This window comes from Erigeron canadensis, chromosome 1, assembly GCF_010389155.1.
Source record: "Erigeron canadensis isolate Cc75 chromosome 1, C_canadensis_v1, whole genome shotgun sequence".
NCBI lineage: Eukaryota > Viridiplantae > Streptophyta > Magnoliopsida > Asterales > Asteraceae > Erigeron > Erigeron canadensis.
Window position 1 is genome coordinate 32,502,815 of NC_057761.1, and position 20,693 is coordinate 32,523,507.

Here is a 20,693-nt window from a genome sequence, read left to right on the forward strand (position 1 = left end):
CGCTGAGCTGCAATGTATTCAGCAATGCTTGCATTTGTGACAGAAGAAGTGTCACTGATTACGGGTTCAGTAGAGAAGTTCTCACTGATCCTTGTAGACAAAGAAGATGTTCTAGTAGATGCAGAGATGTTTGGTTGAACTACAACCGCTGGAGCATCTCTTGAGCTGACTGAAACACATTCAGAGGCAACATGTCCTCTGCTGCTACAAAAATAGCATTTTTTGTCAGAGGGGTTGCCTTCTTGATTCTGAATGAGAATGTCCCTCAGCTGAGAAGAAAGATCATTTACTCGCTGAGTAAGTTCATTTATTTGAGAAGAAGAGGAAGATGAAGCCTTGATCTTTTGCTTAGACTTGGATTTATTCCTTTGTCTAAGTTTAGGAGGGGGCAATTGAGGAACAGAACCAAGGATGGATTCACCATGATGATTTTGAGGATTTTGATGTCCTCTAATCATGGTCCATGCTTGCTTTCCAGTAGGATAGGAAGAAGAGGAACCCTGCTGAGACTGATTCACATGGTTAGGAGTTGTGGATCTGACTTGACGATTTGGAGTCACTGACCTCATTTGCCTATGAGGTAAGTACTCCTTGTTAGACACTGAGGATTGATTGTGTTGAGAAGGCACTTGTCCTCTTTGTGGAGTAGTAGGTCTCATTTGCTGATGTGGCAAATGTCCCCGCTGAGGAGTTATAGGCCTTACTTGCTGATGTGGTAAGTGTCCTCGCTGAGGAGTGGTAGACCTATTTTGTGAAGGCAGTCTTCCTCTTTTTGGAGTTATATGCCTTAGATTTGATTTTAAAGGCATAGATTGAGATGCCATATGAGTTTGAGTATCAGCAGGTACAGACTTTGTGGGAAGTACTTGCTGATGTCTTGTATCAGTGAACCTAACCCGTCTGTTCATTAGATGATCATGTTCAGACATGGGATTAGCATGGGTAGGTTCCAGCTGAGAGGAAAATTGAGCACTAGAGTGTTGCTGAACGACCTGATTAATCCGCTGAAGAGTACCATAGCCATAGGGAGCATCAATAGTGCTTCTTTTAAAGGGCTCAACACCTTTTGCAGATAGACACTGAGGAGAAATGGGTACATACCCATTACTTGAAATATCCCCTTTAAAGGTTCTGGGTGGAGAATGTGGTATTCTCCCTTCATGTGGCATCATGCCAACAATGGGAAGATGAGAGAACATGTCAAAAGTACTGGTTGAGGAACTGGTACTTTTAACATTTGAGGTAGAGGGCACACTGGTGGAAGATGTAGCCTTAGAATCCATCTAAGCGTGGTAGTAATTTTGTCCCTTGACAAAATACCACTTTTTCATCTCTTCATGAGAGATGGAAGATGAACAGGGTGGAGGAATAGAGATTTCAGGCTTTACATCATCATTAAATGAGTCAGCAATAGAGGCAGCATCATCAAAATTGCCACCAATCACTGCTTGTACTTGAGCAGGGACTTGCTCACTCAAGCATTGATGATGAAATTTGGAAGCCTTTGACCAGGAGGTCACAATCTTTTTCAGATTAGAAACTTCCGCCTTAAGAGTTTCATTCTCAAGCTGGAGTTTCTGAGTCATCAACTTATGAGATTGAAGTTCAACATGAACATTTTTCAATTTCATAAGTTTTTCAGATTTTTCAATTAACTCTACTCCAGCAGAGTTAAGTTTAGATTGAAGTTCAGCACGTAGACTTTCTACGAACTGAAGATCACAAGACAAAGACTCAATAATTTTGGTCTTGCCATGATCAGAAGAGGAAGAAAGAAGAGAGTGTACCTTTTTAACAGTGATGTTTACCCACTGACTAGAGGAGACTTGATCCTTTGTCAGAGCATCACTGTCAGCAAGTGCCATGAGGCATATGACATCAACATAATCATCATCATCAGAATCATTTGAGTCAGCCCAATCATGTTCTTCAGCAATTAGACCTTTTGCTGGAACTTTGGCATCCTCTGTTTCAACCACCTTAGCCTTCAGGTGATAGTATTTGTTCCTGTATTCATCAGCAGATTTAGAAGGGTTAGTTTTAGGAGCTGCAGGAGTGGGAATAGAGACTCTGCACTCCTTCTGGTAGTGGCCTTTTCTGCCACACCTCCAGCACTCTTCCTATGATTTATCAACAAGAGGTTTGAGGGGAGCAACTGTTTTGCGATTGTTCCACCTTCTGGAGTATCTTCTACCAGCAACAAGGGCAAATCCCATAAAGTCATTGAACAAATCTTGTTTTTCTTCATCATCTAGCTCATCAATGAGAGTCTGAATAGGTGCTGGAAGATTTGAAATACTGGCACCATCATATAGATCGATGGGCTCAGTAGAAACAAGAGCGATAGGGTCAGAAATAGGATGGGAGGAGATGCTGACAGAGGAAGAAGAAGACGAAGGGCCAACATGTCTTATGGCAACAGCAGAGGCTCGAATGTTTTGAGCCAATGCTCTCTCTTCAAATTGAAGAGTGCCAAAAAGTTCTTCAAGATGAAAATCTTGGATTTTCTTCATTGTACGAAGAGTTTGTCTTAAGTTTTGCCACTTAAGAGGAAAAGAGTCGATGAATTTATGACATACTTCAAAGTTATCATGAGTAATGCCAACATTTGTCATATCATTGAGCAACCCTTTAAAGCGAGTATAGGTGCTCTCAAGACATTCATCATGAAGAGAGAATAAGTTTTCATAAGCTCTTTTCAAATCAATTTTCTTGATTTTGATGAGGTTAGCAGATCCTTCATAGGTGCTAACCAGTCTATCCCATACTTCCTTTGAAGAGGGATACTTGATGACTAGCTTCACGATTTCAGTGGGAAGAGTAACTATAATCATGTTTTTCAACCTAGCATCAAGATTTACCAGCTTTCTGTCTTCATCTGTCCATTGAACCTCTGGTTTAACCAGGTCAGTGACTATCTCAGGAGCTTCAGGTGTAGCTCCTGGAGTCCTTTGGACATACATCGGTACGTATGGACCCTCAGTTAATATGGTCATTAAATAGGGTTCCACAGCAGAGATGTGAAGAAGCATGCTCTCCTTCCAAGACCTAAAATCCTTGGGCTTGAACTTAGGAGGTGTCGACACATAGCCAAAGTCACGTGTGTTCACTAGGCTGGGAACAGAAGACATGTTCTTGTTTTAGAAAGAAAGGGTTTCAAGAAAGATTAACGAACATAAATTTTAAATGTAAACACAAGGAGGCAAACAGATCTTGTTCCAATGATTTAGGAACGGTGGCTCTGATACCACTTGATGGTCCATGAATGCACAACTTATATTATATTTAAATTAGACAAGAAAGTAAATAAGCAGATAAATAACAAGAATAATAACAAGTTCAATTGTAATAAATCAATGCAAGGATAATCATATGTATCATTGATTAAACGATGAATACATGGTTGATCTTACACACTTGACTTACAAGAATACAAAAGAACAGGTAATTGCTAAGTCTAGACATACTAAAAACTTGAACAATTACAAGTGACACACACTTTCAAGGTGACTAACACACATGATACAATGCGGCTGTGTTGCTTTATATAGAGGAAGAACTAGATGGTGGTTGTCGACATTCCATTGGCTCCTTCTACTCCCAAGTAAGAGCCTTTGTCTTCTTTACCAAAACGGGTATGAAAGAGAAACCTCATTTTGGTCCCAACATGTACCTTTTCCATACAAGGCAAACTACAGTTGGTTAACCACCATGTGACTTCTTGTCTTCATTTGATTTAAATTCTTCCCGCCATGACCAACATGTTGGAGTATTCAACTTGCTGAAGAAGTCACTTCACCTGCTGATGACTTGCTGAAGACTCGCTAACGACATACGTCAGTGAGCAAGTCTTCTTCAGCGAATCCCAGACTTAACAGTAACCCATTGTTTCCTTTGGGTATCCTACAAAGATGCACTTAACGGATCTTGGTTCTAGTTTGATAGGCGTATCTCTTTTCACAAGAGCCTCACATCCCCAAACCCGTAAGTAAGACAAATTGGGAACACTCCCATGCCATAATTCATGCGGTGTCTTGTCAACCTTCTTGGTTGGAACCATATTGAGAATGCGTACAATAGTCTCCAGGGCATAATCCCAAAACGAAAATGGAAGAGTTGTAAGATTCATCATGGATCGAACCATTTCAAGCAATGTTCGATTCCTCCTCTCCGATACACCATTATGTTGTGGAGTATATGGAGGAGTAAGCTGTTGAATGATTACACAAGCTTTTAGATAATCTTTAAACTCTTGGCTTAAGTACTCACCACCTCGATTCGAATGAAGAATCTTGATGGTTCTACCGAGTTGATTTTCTACTTCACTTTTAAACACCTTGAATGTTTCAAAGACTTCATGTTTATGTTTCAGCAAGTAAACATAACCATAACGACTAAAATGATTTGTACACGTGACAAAATAGCTAGCACCTCTCCTTGACACATGTCTAAATGGGCCACATACATCCGAATGTATTAGTCCAAGTAGTTCCTTAGCCCTCTCCGGTTTATTTGGAAAAGGTTTATTTGTCATCTTGCCGGAAACACACGATATGCATTTATCAAATGATTCATCACTTGATTCTAATATCCCTTCACGTTGAAGTCTCTCAATGCGTTTCTTGCCAACATGAGCAAGTCGATAATGCCAAAGATAAGTCGATTCCAAATTTGTCTTGACTCGTTTGCTAACATTATACATTGAATTATTTGAATCACAACCACGCATATCAATTTCATAAATACCATCACAAGCAATAGCATCAAAATAATGAACATTATTTCGAGAAACTGAAATACCAATATCATTAAAAACATTAATGAATCTGTTGTCTTTTAACAAAGAAACTGAAATTACACCTCTAGTAATAGACGGCGCATAGTGACAATTGTCTAAAACAATAACTAAACTAGAATGTAAAACTAAATGATAGTCGCCTATTTCTTCTATAACCGCCGGTAGACCATTACCCACGAATAGTTGTAAAGATCCTGGTTTCAGCTTCTTTCTCCTTCTAAGCCCCTGTAAACAATTACAGATATGAGTACCACACCCAGTGTCATAAACCCATGACTTACGCTTAGAAAAGGAATATTATTCAATTGTGAAGATGCCTGAAGTACTGGTTGAACCAACTTGCTTCTTCTTTGCATTCAACTCGGCTAGGTATTAAGGACAATTCCTCTTCCAATGTCCCACTTCATTACAGTGAAAACAAGTTTGGTCCTTAGCCTGTTTTTCCTTTTTCGTTGGAGGCATTTTCTTTGGTTTTGGGACTGAAGTACTTTGCTTTCCCTCGCCATCTTTCTTGCCCTTAGCTTTTGGTTGCTTTCCTTTCTGGACTCTTCCCCCTTTGATCATGAGAACTTGGGGTGTAGGAGATTTCTTTGGAAGCTTCTTTTCATACTCATTAACCATAGCATGAAGTTCAGCAATGGTTTTATTCATGCTATGCATATTATAATTGCGCACAAACTCCTCAAAATCCTTAGATAAAGATTTGAGAATTATGCCAATCAGAACAGCAGGAGGGTAAGCATAATTCAACCTTTCCAATTGCTCAAAGTACGTTTTCATTTTCAGGACTTGAGGTCCAACCAGTGTTCCTTGCTCGTGCCTTAAGTCATGGAGTACATCAATTCGATCGAATAACTCCACTCCGTCTTGTTTCTCGTACAAAGACTTGAGTTCTTTGATCATATCACATGGGAAATAGTTCTTAAATTGCTTTTGAAGCTCAGCATTCATGCTTCCAAGCATCAAACAAGCAACCTCATTATGTCTGTCGTACTGAGCAGCATAATGAGCCAACTGCTCATTAGTAGCATTAGCTCTCAGAACAACGGGTCTCTCCTCTTCAAGGATTGCATATTTTCTTTCAGCTCTTAGAACTATTCTCAGCTAACGAAACCAATCATTGAAGTTTGGTATAGAAAGTTTTTCTCTTTTTAGCATCGACCTGAAAAGCCGATTGGTGTGTGTTTTGAGTAGGATTTGTTGTTGCCATCTACAAAACAGACAAAAGTTCAATTATCGGTATTTTCGATAATAATCCTTAAGAAATGTAATTTACCCATGTTAAATACTTATAACAATTAATTTTATTAAGGTTAGGATCCAATTTGACATACCATCATTTCATCAGTTGATCTGCTAGAAATGATTATATTCAAAATGGTAAGTAACGATTAGTAATTGCATATCTAATGCAACTCCTAGAGTTATGGAACTTACAATAACACTTAGAGATGTTTAATTGTTTTGTAAACATGTTTTGTTCCATCTTATGCCACGGGTCAAGGTCTCACCGTCTTAACTCGCCCAATTAAGAACGTGTAAATAGTCCGCCGCTGGTCTCACAGCGGGCCAGTAATCTACCCTCAAGAGATACCATCCGCCTACGGTCTAACGTAGGGTCAAATAGTACCTGGGAGGTGCTCTAAGCGAAGTGAGTGACAATGACTTAACTTTGAATGGGTAATGCATTTGATGTGAATCAAAGTTTATGTACGAAGACTCATGCAAATCTTCATAACATAATGTTTAATAAAATCATTTGTATAGTCTTAACAACACAAGGGAGCTCGGTAGCTCCATTTGAAAGCACAAAGAAGCGCAAGGGCAAAGGTTTGCGATGGACGCAATTAAAAACCCGCCCTTTTAGAAGGCTAGCGCACTCCGGCTTATACCTTTCTTAGAGTTTGTTCAAATGGGTGAGCCGATGTATCTCAAGGTTGTAAGACTCCAATTTTATTAAAAAATCTCTTATTTCTATATTGCTTAGTCAAGTTTATATTTTCTCAAAACTATTTTGCATCACCATTTATATCTCAATAAATACGTAAAATAATAATCTATTAACTATTAAGCATGCAACGAGTTATGGTAGGCCACCTAAAAATGTCACTATGGTTTCAATTATGTCTAATCCGACTCCCCCTTCAAAGAAGAGGACCACATACATCAAGTTGCCTTGATTGCGTAATCCTTAAACATATATAAAACAATCAATTATCACATAAGCACATAGTTGCTGACTGGAATTTTCCAGTAGCTTCACGACCTGTTTAGACCTGTTTCTGGTCCGATTCAACTTTCGACTAGAAATACAAAGTTTTATCCCTATGTGTTGAACATCTACAGTTCAAAGCACAGCCTCTAACTAATTACGGATTAAAAGATATGAACTTTTTAGTGAACTGTCGCAAAGCAGAAAAATCACACGAAAAATTCACATAGTCACATAATTATCTCATAATTAACCCTAATTATTGGATTATCATGCTATGCCTTTTATATCTCTATATCTTAGTAGTAATCACAAGGAATTTTGCATGAATCCCTTATGATTTTTACTATTATTTAACAACCTTAAATAAATCAAGTACACCAGCATACAATTTATATCAAATAAACATGCCAATTCATAATATCAAAAATTGCTTAGAGGGTTTGAATTAACCATTAAATTAGGTTGAACTTAATTAAACAAAACCCTAGTTTATTTAATTAAAAATTGACTTTTATAATAAAACAATTAAAACACAATTTTTTTAATATTTAATTATTCATAAAATCGAATCAATGCTAAACCCCCTTCAAGTTTTGATCTTTGTAACTAATAGATCACACAGGTGGCTCGTGATACCACTATTAGAATATATGAACATAAACACATAACAATCACGAGTATGCAACGGAAAAGAAACATTTATGCAATCATATTAATTAACAATGTAATGAATAGAATATGTGTACCTTTGTGCAAATCTTCCAATAATGTTGATAATAATAATAATTATTATTGTAGGGTCTAAACTAAAACCCCTCTACGATCGAACACTTGACACCCCTATATCGTACGCTAGTACCCGATCACGAACTCACAAACCCGTTGTGTTTTTCCCCTTGATGTCAAACCCCAAAACCGAAAAACCTTTAGGTTTTTGCTCACTGCCGAACAAGAGAGAGAAGAGAGAAGGAGAGATTTGTTTAGGGTTTTCAAAACTAATTGTCTTGAATGAATGAAAAACCCTTAACCCTTGATCTCTATTTAAGGGGATTAATTAGAAGGGTTTTCTAACTTGGTGAACAAGTTAGAGTGAGATTAGGAGACTCCCTAAGGAATTTCGGCCCCCCCTTTCCATATACATTTTGGAAACTTCTAATTTACAATTTAATTCTTCCTCTTTAATTAATTAAACACTATTAAACCTTTAACATAGTTTAATTAATAATTCAAGTGATCGTTTAATTAATATATTATTATAATATACTAATTAAATATATAACGTTAACGTGTCATTTTGTGTAACCCCGTAGGCTTAAATAAATACCGGAAATGCGTTTATTATAACGTGATCATATTCCAACATATTCGCTAAGGGTAGTTTCAATCGATCCAAATCGAACCTTGTACGTACTCAATATCATCTTATCTTTGTTGGAATATGATCACGTTATAATAAACGCATGTCGGAAAATCATTTAAGACTATGGGGTTACACAAAAATGACACGTTAACTCTATATATTTAATTAATATATTAAAGTAATATATTAATTAAACGATCATTTAAATAATTAATTAAACTATGTTAAAGGTTTAATAGTGTTTAATTAATAAAAGAGAAGGATTAAATTGTAAATTAGAAGTTTTCTAATTGTACAAGGAGGGGTGGGTCGAAATTCCTAGAGAGTTTCCTAATCCCACTCTAACTTGTCCACCAAGTTAGAAAACCATTCTAATTAATCCCTTTAAATAGAGATTAAAAGTTAAGGGTTTTTTCATTCATTCATAACAATTAGAATTGTAAAAACCCTAAACTTAATCCTTCTCTCTTTTCTTCTTTGTTTCGATCGACCAAAAGAAAACCATACTAACAAATTGGTTCTGTTTTTTCCGTAAAACTCATATAAATATTAGTTCATTCATGGAACATATATTTTACACAATAACCAATAAATATGCTTTATTTGTGGAGTTATTTGGTTTGACAATACAAGGCCTTCGTGCACAAGGGTTTATGAGTTCGTGATCGGGTACTAGCATACATCATAGAGGTGTCAAGTGTGTGATCGTAGAGGAGTTTTAGTTTAGATCCTATAATAATAATAATAATAATAATAATAATAATAATAATAATAATAATAATAATTAATAATAATATTATTGTAAGCATTGCGCAAAGGTACACATATTCTATTCATTACTTTGTTAATTAATAGTATTATATGTACGTTTCTTTTCTGCTGCGTACTCGTGAATTGTTATATGTTTATGCTCATATATTCTAACAGTGGTATCACGAGCCTTATATGTGATCTATTAGTTACAAAGATCAAAACTTGAAGGGGGTTTAGGGTTGGTTTAAATTTTAATTAATTATTAAATATTAAAATTAGTTTTCTTTATTTATTTTTAATTACAATTATTAAATTTTTGGCTATTAATAAAATAAAATTAGGGTTTTGTTTAATTAAGTTTAACCTAATTTAATGGTTAATTGAAACCCTCTAAGCAAGTTTTGATATTTTGAATTAATATGTTTATTTGATATAAATTGTATGCTTGTGTACTTTAATTATTTAAGGTTGTTAAATAATTGTAAAAATCATAAGGGATTCATGCAAAATTCCTTGTGATTACTACTGAGATATAGAGATATAAAAGGCATAGCATGATGATCTAATAATAAGGGTTAATTATGAGATAATTGTGTGACTATGTGAATTTTTCGTGTGATTTTTCTACTTTGCGACAGTTCACTAAAAAAATATATATCTTTTAATTCGTAATGTGTTAGAAGCTGTGCTTTGAACTGTAGATGCTCAACACACAGGGCTAAAACTTTTTAGTTCTGGTCGAAAGCTGAATCGGACTAGAAATAGGTCTAAACAAGTCGTGAACCTACTGAAAATTTCCAGTCAACATCTATGTGCTTATGTGATAATTGATTGTTTTATATATGTTTAAGGCTTACGCAATCAAGACAAGTTGATGTATGTGGTCCTCTTCTTTGAAGGGGGATCCGACTTAGACATAAATTACAACCATAGTGACATGTTTTGGTGACCTACCATAACTCGATGCATGATTAATAGTTAATAAATTAGTAAGTTTATTGATTTGCGTATTTATTGAGATATAAATGGTGATGCAAAATAGTTTTGAGAAAATATAAACCTGACTAAACATTATCGAAATAGAGATTTTTTTCTTAAAGTTGGAGTCTTACAACCTTGAGATACACCGGCTCACCCATTTGAACAAACTCTAAGAGAGGTATAAGCCGAAGTGCGCTAGCCTTCTAAAAGGGCGGGTTTTTAATTGTGTCCATCGCAAACCTTTGCCCTTGCGCTTCTTTGTGCATTCAAATGGACCTACTGAGCTCTCTTGTGTTGTTAAGACTATACAAATGATTTTATTAAACATTATGTTATGAAGATTTGCATGAGTCTTCGTACATAAACTTTGATTCACGTCAAATGCATTACCCATTCAAAGTTAAGTCATTGCAACCCACCTCGCTTAGAGCACCTCCCAGGTACTATTTGACCCTACGTGAGACCGTAGGCGGATGGTATCTCTTGAGGGTAGATTACCGGCCCGTTGTGAGACCAGCGGCGGACTATTTACACGTTCTTAATTGGGCGACTTAAAACGAGTTAAGACGGTTAGACCTTGACCCGTGGCATAAGATGGAACAAAACATGTTTACAAAACACTTAAACATCTCTAAGTGTTGTTGTAAGTTCCATAACTCTTGGAGTTGCATTAGATATGCAATTACTAATCGTTACTTACCATTTTGAATATAATCATTTCTAGCAGATCAACTGATGAAATGATGGTATGTCAAATTGGATCCTAGCCTTAATGAAATTAATTGTTAAAAATATTTAACATGGGTAAATTACATTTCTTAAGAATTAATTATCGAAAATACCTATAATTGAACTTGAATATGTTTTGTAAATGGCAACAAATCCTTCACAAAACATACACCAATCGACTTTCAGGTTGATGCTAGAAAGGGAAAACTTTCTGAAACCAAACTTCAATGACTGTTTTGTTAATAGAGAATTGTTCTAAGAGTTGAAAAGAAAACTGATGTCATTGAAACTCAGATGCCACTATTCCTAATGCGAGTACCACTACTTAGCAGTTGGAAACATAAAATACTCAGTAGAATAGACATATTGAGGTTGCTTATTTGATGCTAGAAGCATGGCTCCCGAGCTACAAAAAGAAATTCGGATTGCACAATCCATATGATGTGATTAGAGAACTCAAGTTTATGTACGGAAAACAAGTTGGAGTTGAATTACTTGAGTTAATTGAGTCACTCCATAATTTGAATACGAGTATGGGAAATCGGTGAGTGCTCATATACTCACGATAAAGAGTTACTTTGAGCATTTGGAAAGGTTTTACTATGCGTATCTTCTGCTTATTGTTATTGGCATAAGGGATTTTGAGAAGTTTATGCACAATTACAATTTGCACAACATAGTTGAACTTCATACCATGTTGATTGAGTATGAGAAATCCGAGACACCCCAAGTTCTTATGATCAAAGGGGGGAATGGTTTAGAAAGCAAACAACCGTAAGCTAAGGGCAAGAACTTTGGTAAGGGAAAACAAGGTGTTTTAGTCTCAAAACCTTTAAAGACCCTTCGGCAAAAGGAGCATACGGCAAAAGACCAGACTTGTCATCACTATGCTAAAGTGAGGCACTGGAAGAGGAATTGTCCTAAGTATCTAGCTGAGTTGAACAAGAAGAAATAGCAAGCTGGTTTAACCAGTTTCTTTAAATAGCTTCTTAACTGAATTATAAGTGTTGATGTGATTCAAATGATAATTCAATAGCAAAGGAGTCAAGTTTAACTTGGACTCTATCTATCTTTGACATTGTTATCTTGTTTAATTTTGTCAAGAATCGCATTTAAAGACTTCAAAATGAAGAGATCTTACAATCAAATGATGAATCATTTGATAAATGCATGTTTTTGGCATTATTGTTAACATGAAATGCATTAAAAGCTTTTAACGTGAAGAGATCTTACAATCGAATGATGAATCATTTGATAAATGTGTGTCTTTGGTATTGTCGTTAGCAAGAAAAGCATTGAAAGACTTCAAAGTGAAAGGATCTTACAACTAATGAATCATTTGTCAAATGCAAGTCTTGTGTTTTCGGCAAGATAACAAGAATACTTTTTTCCGTATAAAACCGGAGAGAGCTAAGGAACTACTTGGACTAATACATTCGGATGTATGTAGCCCTTTTAGACATATGTCAAGGAAAAGTGCTAGTTACTTGTCCATTTTTATGAATGATTTCAGTCATTATGGTTATGTTTACTTGTTGAAACATAAAACATGAAGTTTTTAAAACATTCAAAGAGTTTAAAGGTGAAGTAGAAAATCAACTCGGTAAACTCATCAAGATTCTTCGGATCAAGATGGAAGATACTTAAGAAAATAGTTAAGGATTATATAAAAGCTTGTGGATTTATTCAAAGCTTACTCCTATATAATGGTTTATTTGAGAGGAGAAATCGAACCCGGTTAAACATGGTTAGATTAAATGATGAACCTCAACACTCTCCTAATTAGGGATTATGCTCTAAATTGTTGTATGCATTCTCAAAATGGTTCCAACCAAGAAGGTTGACAAGACACCGCATGAATTGTGGCATGGGAGTATTCCCAATTTGTCTTACTTAAAGGCCTGGGGATGTGAGGCTCTTATGAAGAGAGATGAGCCTAACAAACTTGAACCTAGATCCGTTAAGTGCATCTTTGTAGGATACCCAAGGGAAACGATGAGTTACTACTTCTACTTTCCTACCAGAAACACTGTCAAAGTATTTTTGATTTGTTGAGCTCCTTAAAAGGAAACTCATATTTCAAGAAAACAGTGAGAGGATTGTTGACCTTGATGAGGCTCAAGAGCAAGATGTGTTAACTTCTGAAAAGATTAGCAATCATTAACATAGGGGGAAAATATTCAAAGAGATGAATCTCATGAATCTCAAGTTGAAGATAGTGAAAATGCGATTCCAATTCGTAAGTCCTTAAGGACAATACGTGCTCGTAAAAGATTAAATCTTATGATTGAGTCTGAAGAACACGTATTAGGAGACTTAATGGACCTCCTGATTTCAAATCTACATTGTCAGATCCGAAGTCTGGCAAATGGCTTGAAGCTGCGAATGTGGAAATGAAATCCATGAAAGATAATTAAGTTTGGAGCTTGGTTGATCTTCCACCAAATGGTAGAACTATTGGGTGTAAATGGATCTTCAAGAAGAAAACCGACATGGATGGAAATGTACATACCTATAAATCTCGTCTTGTGACAAAAGGCTATACTCAACTTTATGGAGTTGATTATGAGGAGACCTTTTCTCCCGTTGCGAACATAAGAGCTATTAGGATCATCTTAGCCATATCAGCGTACTATGACTTTGAGGTATGGCAAATGGATGTCAAAACCGCTTTCTTGAATGGTAATCTAGACGAGGAAGTCTATATGATTCAAGCATGAGGTTTTGTCGATCTAAAATATCCCAACAAAGTATGCAAGCTTCAAGGTCCGTTTATGGATTAAAGCAAGCATCAAGGTGTTGGAATAAAAGGTTTGATGAGAAAATCAAGAAATTTGGTTTTGCTCAAAATCCTGATGAGCCATGTGTATATCGCAAAGCTAGTGGGAGTAATGTTACTTGGGTAAAGTAGCATTCATTCTTGGAAACAAAATCTATAGAGATAAAAGTAAACGATTATTTAGATTAAGTCAAAGTGCTTATATAGATAAGATCTTAAAGCATGAAAAATTCTAAGCGTGGTTTCGTTCCCATGCAAGATAGACTTAACTTATCTAGCAAGAACGGTGCTTATACACCTTGGGAGGTGGAACGTATGCAAAGAGTTCCTTATGCTTCGGCTGTAGGATCTATCATGTATGCGGTAAGATGCACTAAGACATGACATTACGTTCGCGTAAAACATCGTTAGCCGATATTAACATAATCCAAGTAAGGATAACTGGATTGTTGTGAAGAAGAATTCTTAAGTCCATGTGTGCTATTAAAGAATTATTCTTGGTGTATGGTTGAAATCCCAATCCAAAATTCAAAGTGAATAGATACTGTGATACTGGATTTCAGACCGATAAAGATGATTCAAAATATCAATCGGGATAAGTTTTCTAAATGAAGACACAGTGGAATGCTATGAGCTAAAAACAAAGCACAGTTGCTATGTATGTGACAGAGTCTGAGTATATTGTCGCCTCAAGGAGCCGCCATGAAAGTTGTCTGGATTAGGAAGTTTATTTTTTGGGTCTTAACGTGATGCCCTCAAATAACACAGATAATACGGAAGCTATTATCATTGCCAATGAACTTGGAGTTCATAAATGTGCCAGACATTATTCTAGACGATATCACCTTGCAAGTGAACAAATCGAACTAGGAGAAATTAAGATACTCAAAGTTCACACAGATTATAACTTAGCTAATCCTTTTACAAAGACATTGGTAAAAGAAAGCTCAAATAAACATGCCGAGGACAGAGGTCTTATATTAGCTAGTTATCTCATGTAAATCTGTGATTAATATTTGGATAAGGGATGTTAAACAATTTTTATTTCAATAAATGAGTGCTTTCATTTCATAATGATTGTGTCATATATTTGTATGTTTAAATCTATGAATATTTATATATATTCTAAATGTCCATTGTCGATTAACTATATGGGAATATAGTTAAACTAAGACATATATGAGAGATTGGTAATATTCTGGTGAATATATGAAGATGGTTCTGCCAAACTCACATGATATCCATAGAGATGCATATCGGACTTAACCAACTTAACGAATTATCATTTTATCGATCGGCATCATTAAGTGAAATTCGTGAAATGGTTACTTTAGTTATCCTTAGACTTGAGATGCAAGTAGGTTAAGTGTGTATGGATCACATTCTCTTGATTTAGTTCTATGCTATCCTGAATAAGGTAGTAATAAGGGCTATTTCAGAAATGTTGAGAAGTAGCATGACTTGACACTTATAGTCAAAACATGATTTGTTCCTTCAATTTGCAACTGAAGAATGATACAATTTGGCGCTTTCACTAATTAGTTAAGATGTTTGTATGACCATACTCAAATGAACTCCAGAGGTTGTCTCGATTAATTTGGTAATCTTAATTAGTCGTAGAAATGAGAAACATGATCATTATATTATGGAATGACATTGATCCATATCCATAATTAACAAGGGTACCTGAAACAAAGGGATAATAAAGACTAAATCATTTCAAATGATATTTTAAGAAACTATACTTAAATATTTCCGGGAGCATTGGCGTGTTGCTAGACGCTAACCAATGTTATTGCTTTTATAATAACATGCTCAAGTTGGAGCTGTTGGAATATGATCACGTTATAATAAACGCATGTCCGAAAATCATTTAAGCCTACGGGGTTACACAAAAATGACACGTTAACTCTATATATTTAATTAGTATATTAAAGTAATATATTAATTAAACGATTACTTAAATAATTAATTAAACTATGTTAAAGGTTTAATAGTGTTTAATTTATAAAAGAGAAGGATTAAATTGTAAATTAGAAGTTTCCTAATTGTACAAGGAGGGGGTGGGTCGAAATTTCTGGAGAGTTTCTTAATCCCACTCTAAATTGTCCACCAAGTTAGAAAATCCTTCTAATTAATCCCTTTAAAGAGAGATTAAAAGTTAAGAGTTTTTTTCATTCATTCATACAAATTAGAATTGTAAAAACCCTAAACTTAATCCTTCTCTCTTTTCTTCTTTGTTCCGGTCGACAAAAAGAAAACCATACTAACAAATTGTTTTTTTTCCCGTAAAACTCATATAAAAATTAGTTCATTCATGGAACATATATTTTACGCAATAACCAATAGATTTTGCTTTATTTGTGGAGTTATTTGGTTCGACAATACAAGGCCTTCGTACACGAGGGGTTGTGAGTTCATGATCGGATACTAGCATACATCATAGAGGTGTCAAGTGTGCGTGCGATCGTTGAGGGTTTTAGTTTAGACCCTATAATAATAATAATAATAATAATAATAATAATAATAATAATAATAATAATAATTATTATTATTATTATTATTATTATTATTATTATTATTATTATTATTATTATTATTGGAAGCTTTGCGCAAAGATACACATATTCTATTCATTACTTTGTTAATTAATAGTATTACATATACGTTTCTTTTCCGCTACGTACTCGTGAATTGTTATATGTTTATGTTCATATATTCTAACAGTATTCTTTGTATATGCTAGCTTGGGTTCTTGTAATGTGGAGGTGAATAGTAGTTTCCTTAACGGACAGACTCAAAATCCCAAGAGACTAACCAATCGGACACTTCTTTATAACATCCCACGGACATGATACACGGCTCAAAATATATGGCCTATTACAGTATATGTATTATCATATTATTATGTAGCATGTACTCAAGCTTAATTATCAGGCTGCTGGCCCCTAGAGTTTTAATGATATGATCCTTGTCCTATGTAAATGTTTCATTGTGACAGATAATACTAATCCAAATACGAAAATGTCAGCACCTAGATAAATAAACCTGATGACATTATTACATGCTACATAATATGTCCATTGAAGTAATCATTAGCAAAACTTTAGAGTTGATCAAAATGTAACTCTCGTGAAAAACAATCATTAAGTAAAAGCAGACGTTAGACCTGCAACTCAATCAAATCTGCCGTGCTCACTATAAAATCTAAGAACAGACACAAGGACATTCTGAAAGAAAAGATAGAACTGGCAGAAAACCACGTTAAGTTCTAAGGCACTGCAACCAACAACCGTTTCCTAACGCTACCATGTAATTATGAATTTATGACCCATATAGGGTAATATGTATATGGCCATTGGCTCTGAAAAGACTTTCAATGATTCATGATTTCAAGGCTACCATTAAATTCTTGATCATGACAACATGTATATTGACCCAAACTAGTTGATATGTATGGGCACCGGATCTTGGAAGACTTTGAATGATTCAAGATTCTAAGTCTACTGTTAAAATCTTAAAAGACTTTTATTGATTCATGATTTCAAGGCTACCATTAAAATCTTGATCATGACAACATGTATATATGACCCAAAAAAGTTGATATGTACATAGGAACCGGCTCTTGGAAGAATTTGAATGATTCAAGATTCTAAGTCCACTATTAAAATGTCTTGTGTGATCCTTGACATCAAGTCTACTATTAAATGTCTTGTGGAATTCAGTCGATATCGACCTAAGTATACCTTCATAAAAGATTTTAAGGCATGCTGTGTTATATATGTGCCCCATATTCCCCAAACAATTGTTTGTCCAAAGATTAATAGAGCTTGATAATGGACTATGGTAACCAATAAAGAATATGTACCTGCATGCAATCTTGGTAACAGTGATTTGAGCCCGTTCAGAACGTTTTAAACTTAAATAGGCTCCTCTTCCAGCACTATACCAATTTTGACCCTACGAACCAGTAAAGAAAGGACAAAAAGAAAATAAAGATCTGAGAAGTGACAAATTTAATGATATGCAATCAATAAAGAAAATATAATCAATTGTAACAGCTTTAATGATATGATTAAAGAACCATTCTTAAACTACTCAACTACTATTGAACTTAAACCTTTCAAAGTGATGCAATCGAGCTCAAACACAATTACTACGATATGTCATCTTCTGTAACTTCAATTATATAATAACATATATATACACGTACAACATTCGAGAACAATCACTAACCTGATATAATCTGAAATGCATACCGCATCCACTACATCTTTGGCTGCTCGAAAAGACCTTGAACGCTATTGGTTCATTTTTGCCCTTGGGGCAACACTTATTTTTCAGTTGATATAAACTTATACTTTATTAGTTTTAAAAACAGATTTAAAAGTTTTTAATCACAAAACATACCTTTAGCCATGTATAGGAGTTTGTGTGGTCACACCATCAAATGAGGTTGAAGAAGGATGCATACATTTAAAAAGGTATATTATATACTGATAACCTTTCAACTTGAAAAGCTTTACTACTAAAGGAAACCACAATAACCGATAAATAACTAAGGGGTGAGCAAAGGTCAAAACACAAGCTGGCCCGACCCGGTGGGCCAAAAACTGAAAGTGCAGACCTGTATCAATATATTTGTACATGACCCAAACAAGTTGATATGTATGTGGCCACCAGCTCTTGAAAAACTTTGAATTATTCAAGATTCCAAGCCTTCTGTTAAAATCTTGATCACAACAATTGTGTGATTCATGGACACAAACAAGTTTTGCAAAATGCTGCAGCCAACAAGCATCATTGGCCCACAATAATAGGAGTAACACGTTAATATGTTATGGACCCAAACAAGCTTTTTCAATATGTCGATACTGTTACTTGAAAGACTTTGTGCGATCCTTGGCTACAAGTCTACTAATAGATGTCTTGTGAACTCAAGTCAATAATGGCCTAAATATATGCTCATAAAAGATTTTAAGGCATGCTATGTTATATATGTGCCCCATTTTCCCCTACTTCTACATTATACAACATACACCCTATCTTATCTAGTCCAAAATGGAATCCACTTTTCTTGTCATTTTTACATTATTATACCTGTTCTTTCAAACATCTAGCAAAAGCAGCAGCAACACCACGATCATGGCTTCCTCAAATGTTACATGTAACCAAAGGGAGCGGAAATCACTGCTTGAATTCAGAAAAGGCCTCACCGACGAATCAAATCGTCTGTCAACATGGACCGGAGTAGAATGTTGTGAGTGGCAGGGAGTTGGGTGTGACAGGAGGCATGGTCATATTGACAAACTTGATCTTCGATCTCCATCGTCTATCTGGGATGACACAAGCAAATTTCTCGAAGGTAAGGTAAGTCCTTCCTTACTCAACTTGGAGCATTTACGTTACTTAGACTTGAGCATGAACAATTTCTCAGGTCAAAATATTCCTGAATTCTTTGGGTCATTGAAGTATTTGGAATACCTTGACCTTTCTTACTCAGGTTTTAGTGGTGTTGTCCCTCCTCATCTAGGAAATCTCTCAAGGTTACAATATCTTAATCTTAACATCGGAGATAGGTATGACGTTTCGTTGATGATCAGGGATGATCTGCGGTGGGTGTCTTTGTTGTCGTCGTTAAAGCACTTGGATCTCTCAGGGATAAGAATCGGTAAACATATTGATTGGTTCCATCCGGTTAACATGTTACCTTCATTGCTTACACTGAACTTGACCAGGTGTGATATCAATATCTCCTCCATAAAATTCTTCAATTTCACTTCTCTAAATTCACTTGATCTCTATGGAAATAACATAAATTCCACCATTCCTGTTTGGTTATCAAACCTTACTAGCCTCGTGTATCTAAGACTTAAAAAAAACAACTTCCATGGCGGAATACCTGATTCTATTGGAAACTTGAGCTCTCTTTCTTTCATCTACCTTTCATATAATCTATTGTCAGGTCCAATACCTCCCTCACTTGGTGGCCTATCATCTCTAAGAGTGCTCTCTCTTTATGCAAATCAATTGAGTGGGAGCATACCTAAAAGCATTGGACAATTATCAATGCTTGAAACCCTTAATCTTTATTATAACCAATTGAGTGAGAGCATACCTGAAAGCATTAGACTACTCACAAGGCTACAAACTCTCGAACTTTCAACGAATCAATTGAGTGGGAGCATTCCCGCTAGTCTTTGTCAGCTTTCAAACCTCCAATACCTTGATCTTTCAAGTAATCAATTTAGTGGGAGCATACCTGAAAGAATTGGACAACTCACAAGGTTACAAGTGCTCGAACTTTCAAATAATCAATTTAGTGGGAGCATTCCCGCTAGTCTTGGTCAACTTGTAAACCTCCAGTACCTTGATCTTTCAAGTAATCAATTGAGTGGGGCTATCTCTGAATTTCACTTTAACAAACTCAACAATCTAACTGGATTGTCCTTGTCTGATAATCCATTAACGTTGAATGTAAGCCCTCATTGGATTCCTCCCTTCCATTTGAAGTATTTTTTTGCAAGCTCTTGCAACATCGGACCCCAATTCCCGTGTTTGATTCAGAAATCAACATATCTTAAAGTTTTACTTCTTTCAAATTCTAGTATTAGAGATAGCATACCAGGGTGGTTTGAGCACATCTCCTTACATATTGTGCACATGGATTTGTCCAACAATCAGATCAGTGGAAATCTGCCACGAATAAGAAACAGATCATCGAATCCATATTCAGGTATATAATTATGGCATAATAACTCTTTTGGTAATTTTGATGAAGACTTAACTTATGGGTGTTTGGGTTAGAGCTTTAACTTTGATTTTTATTAAGTTGCTTTTTATAATGGGTTTATATATGGATATCCCTAACCAAACATAATCAAAAGTATTTCGTTTTTTTTTTTTTTGACATTTTTAAATAGAGAAAATTACATTTATTATCTTTCAACTTAGCATGTTTTGCACTTTTTGTCCTTAAATGAAAAAATAGCAAAAAAAAAATCCCCATAAACTTGACACTTTTTTCACTTTTCGTCCCTGCGATAATGGTGTTAGTTTTCAAGGATGGAAATATGCT

At 35.3% G+C, this 20,693-nt stretch overlaps 1 protein-coding gene across 1 annotated transcript; it reads left to right on the top strand.

Moving 5' to 3' along the window:
* Positions 1 to 18,760: 18,760 nt before the first annotated feature.
* LOC122590134 (receptor-like protein EIX1) lies at positions 18,761 to 20,359 on the top strand. Its single transcript, XM_043762474.1, has one exon. It carries the CDS (start codon positions 18,761 to 18,763, stop codon positions 20,357 to 20,359), a length of 1,599 nt encoding a protein of 532 aa, XP_043618409.1.
* The last annotated feature ends 334 nt before the right edge of the window (positions 20,360 to 20,693 follow it).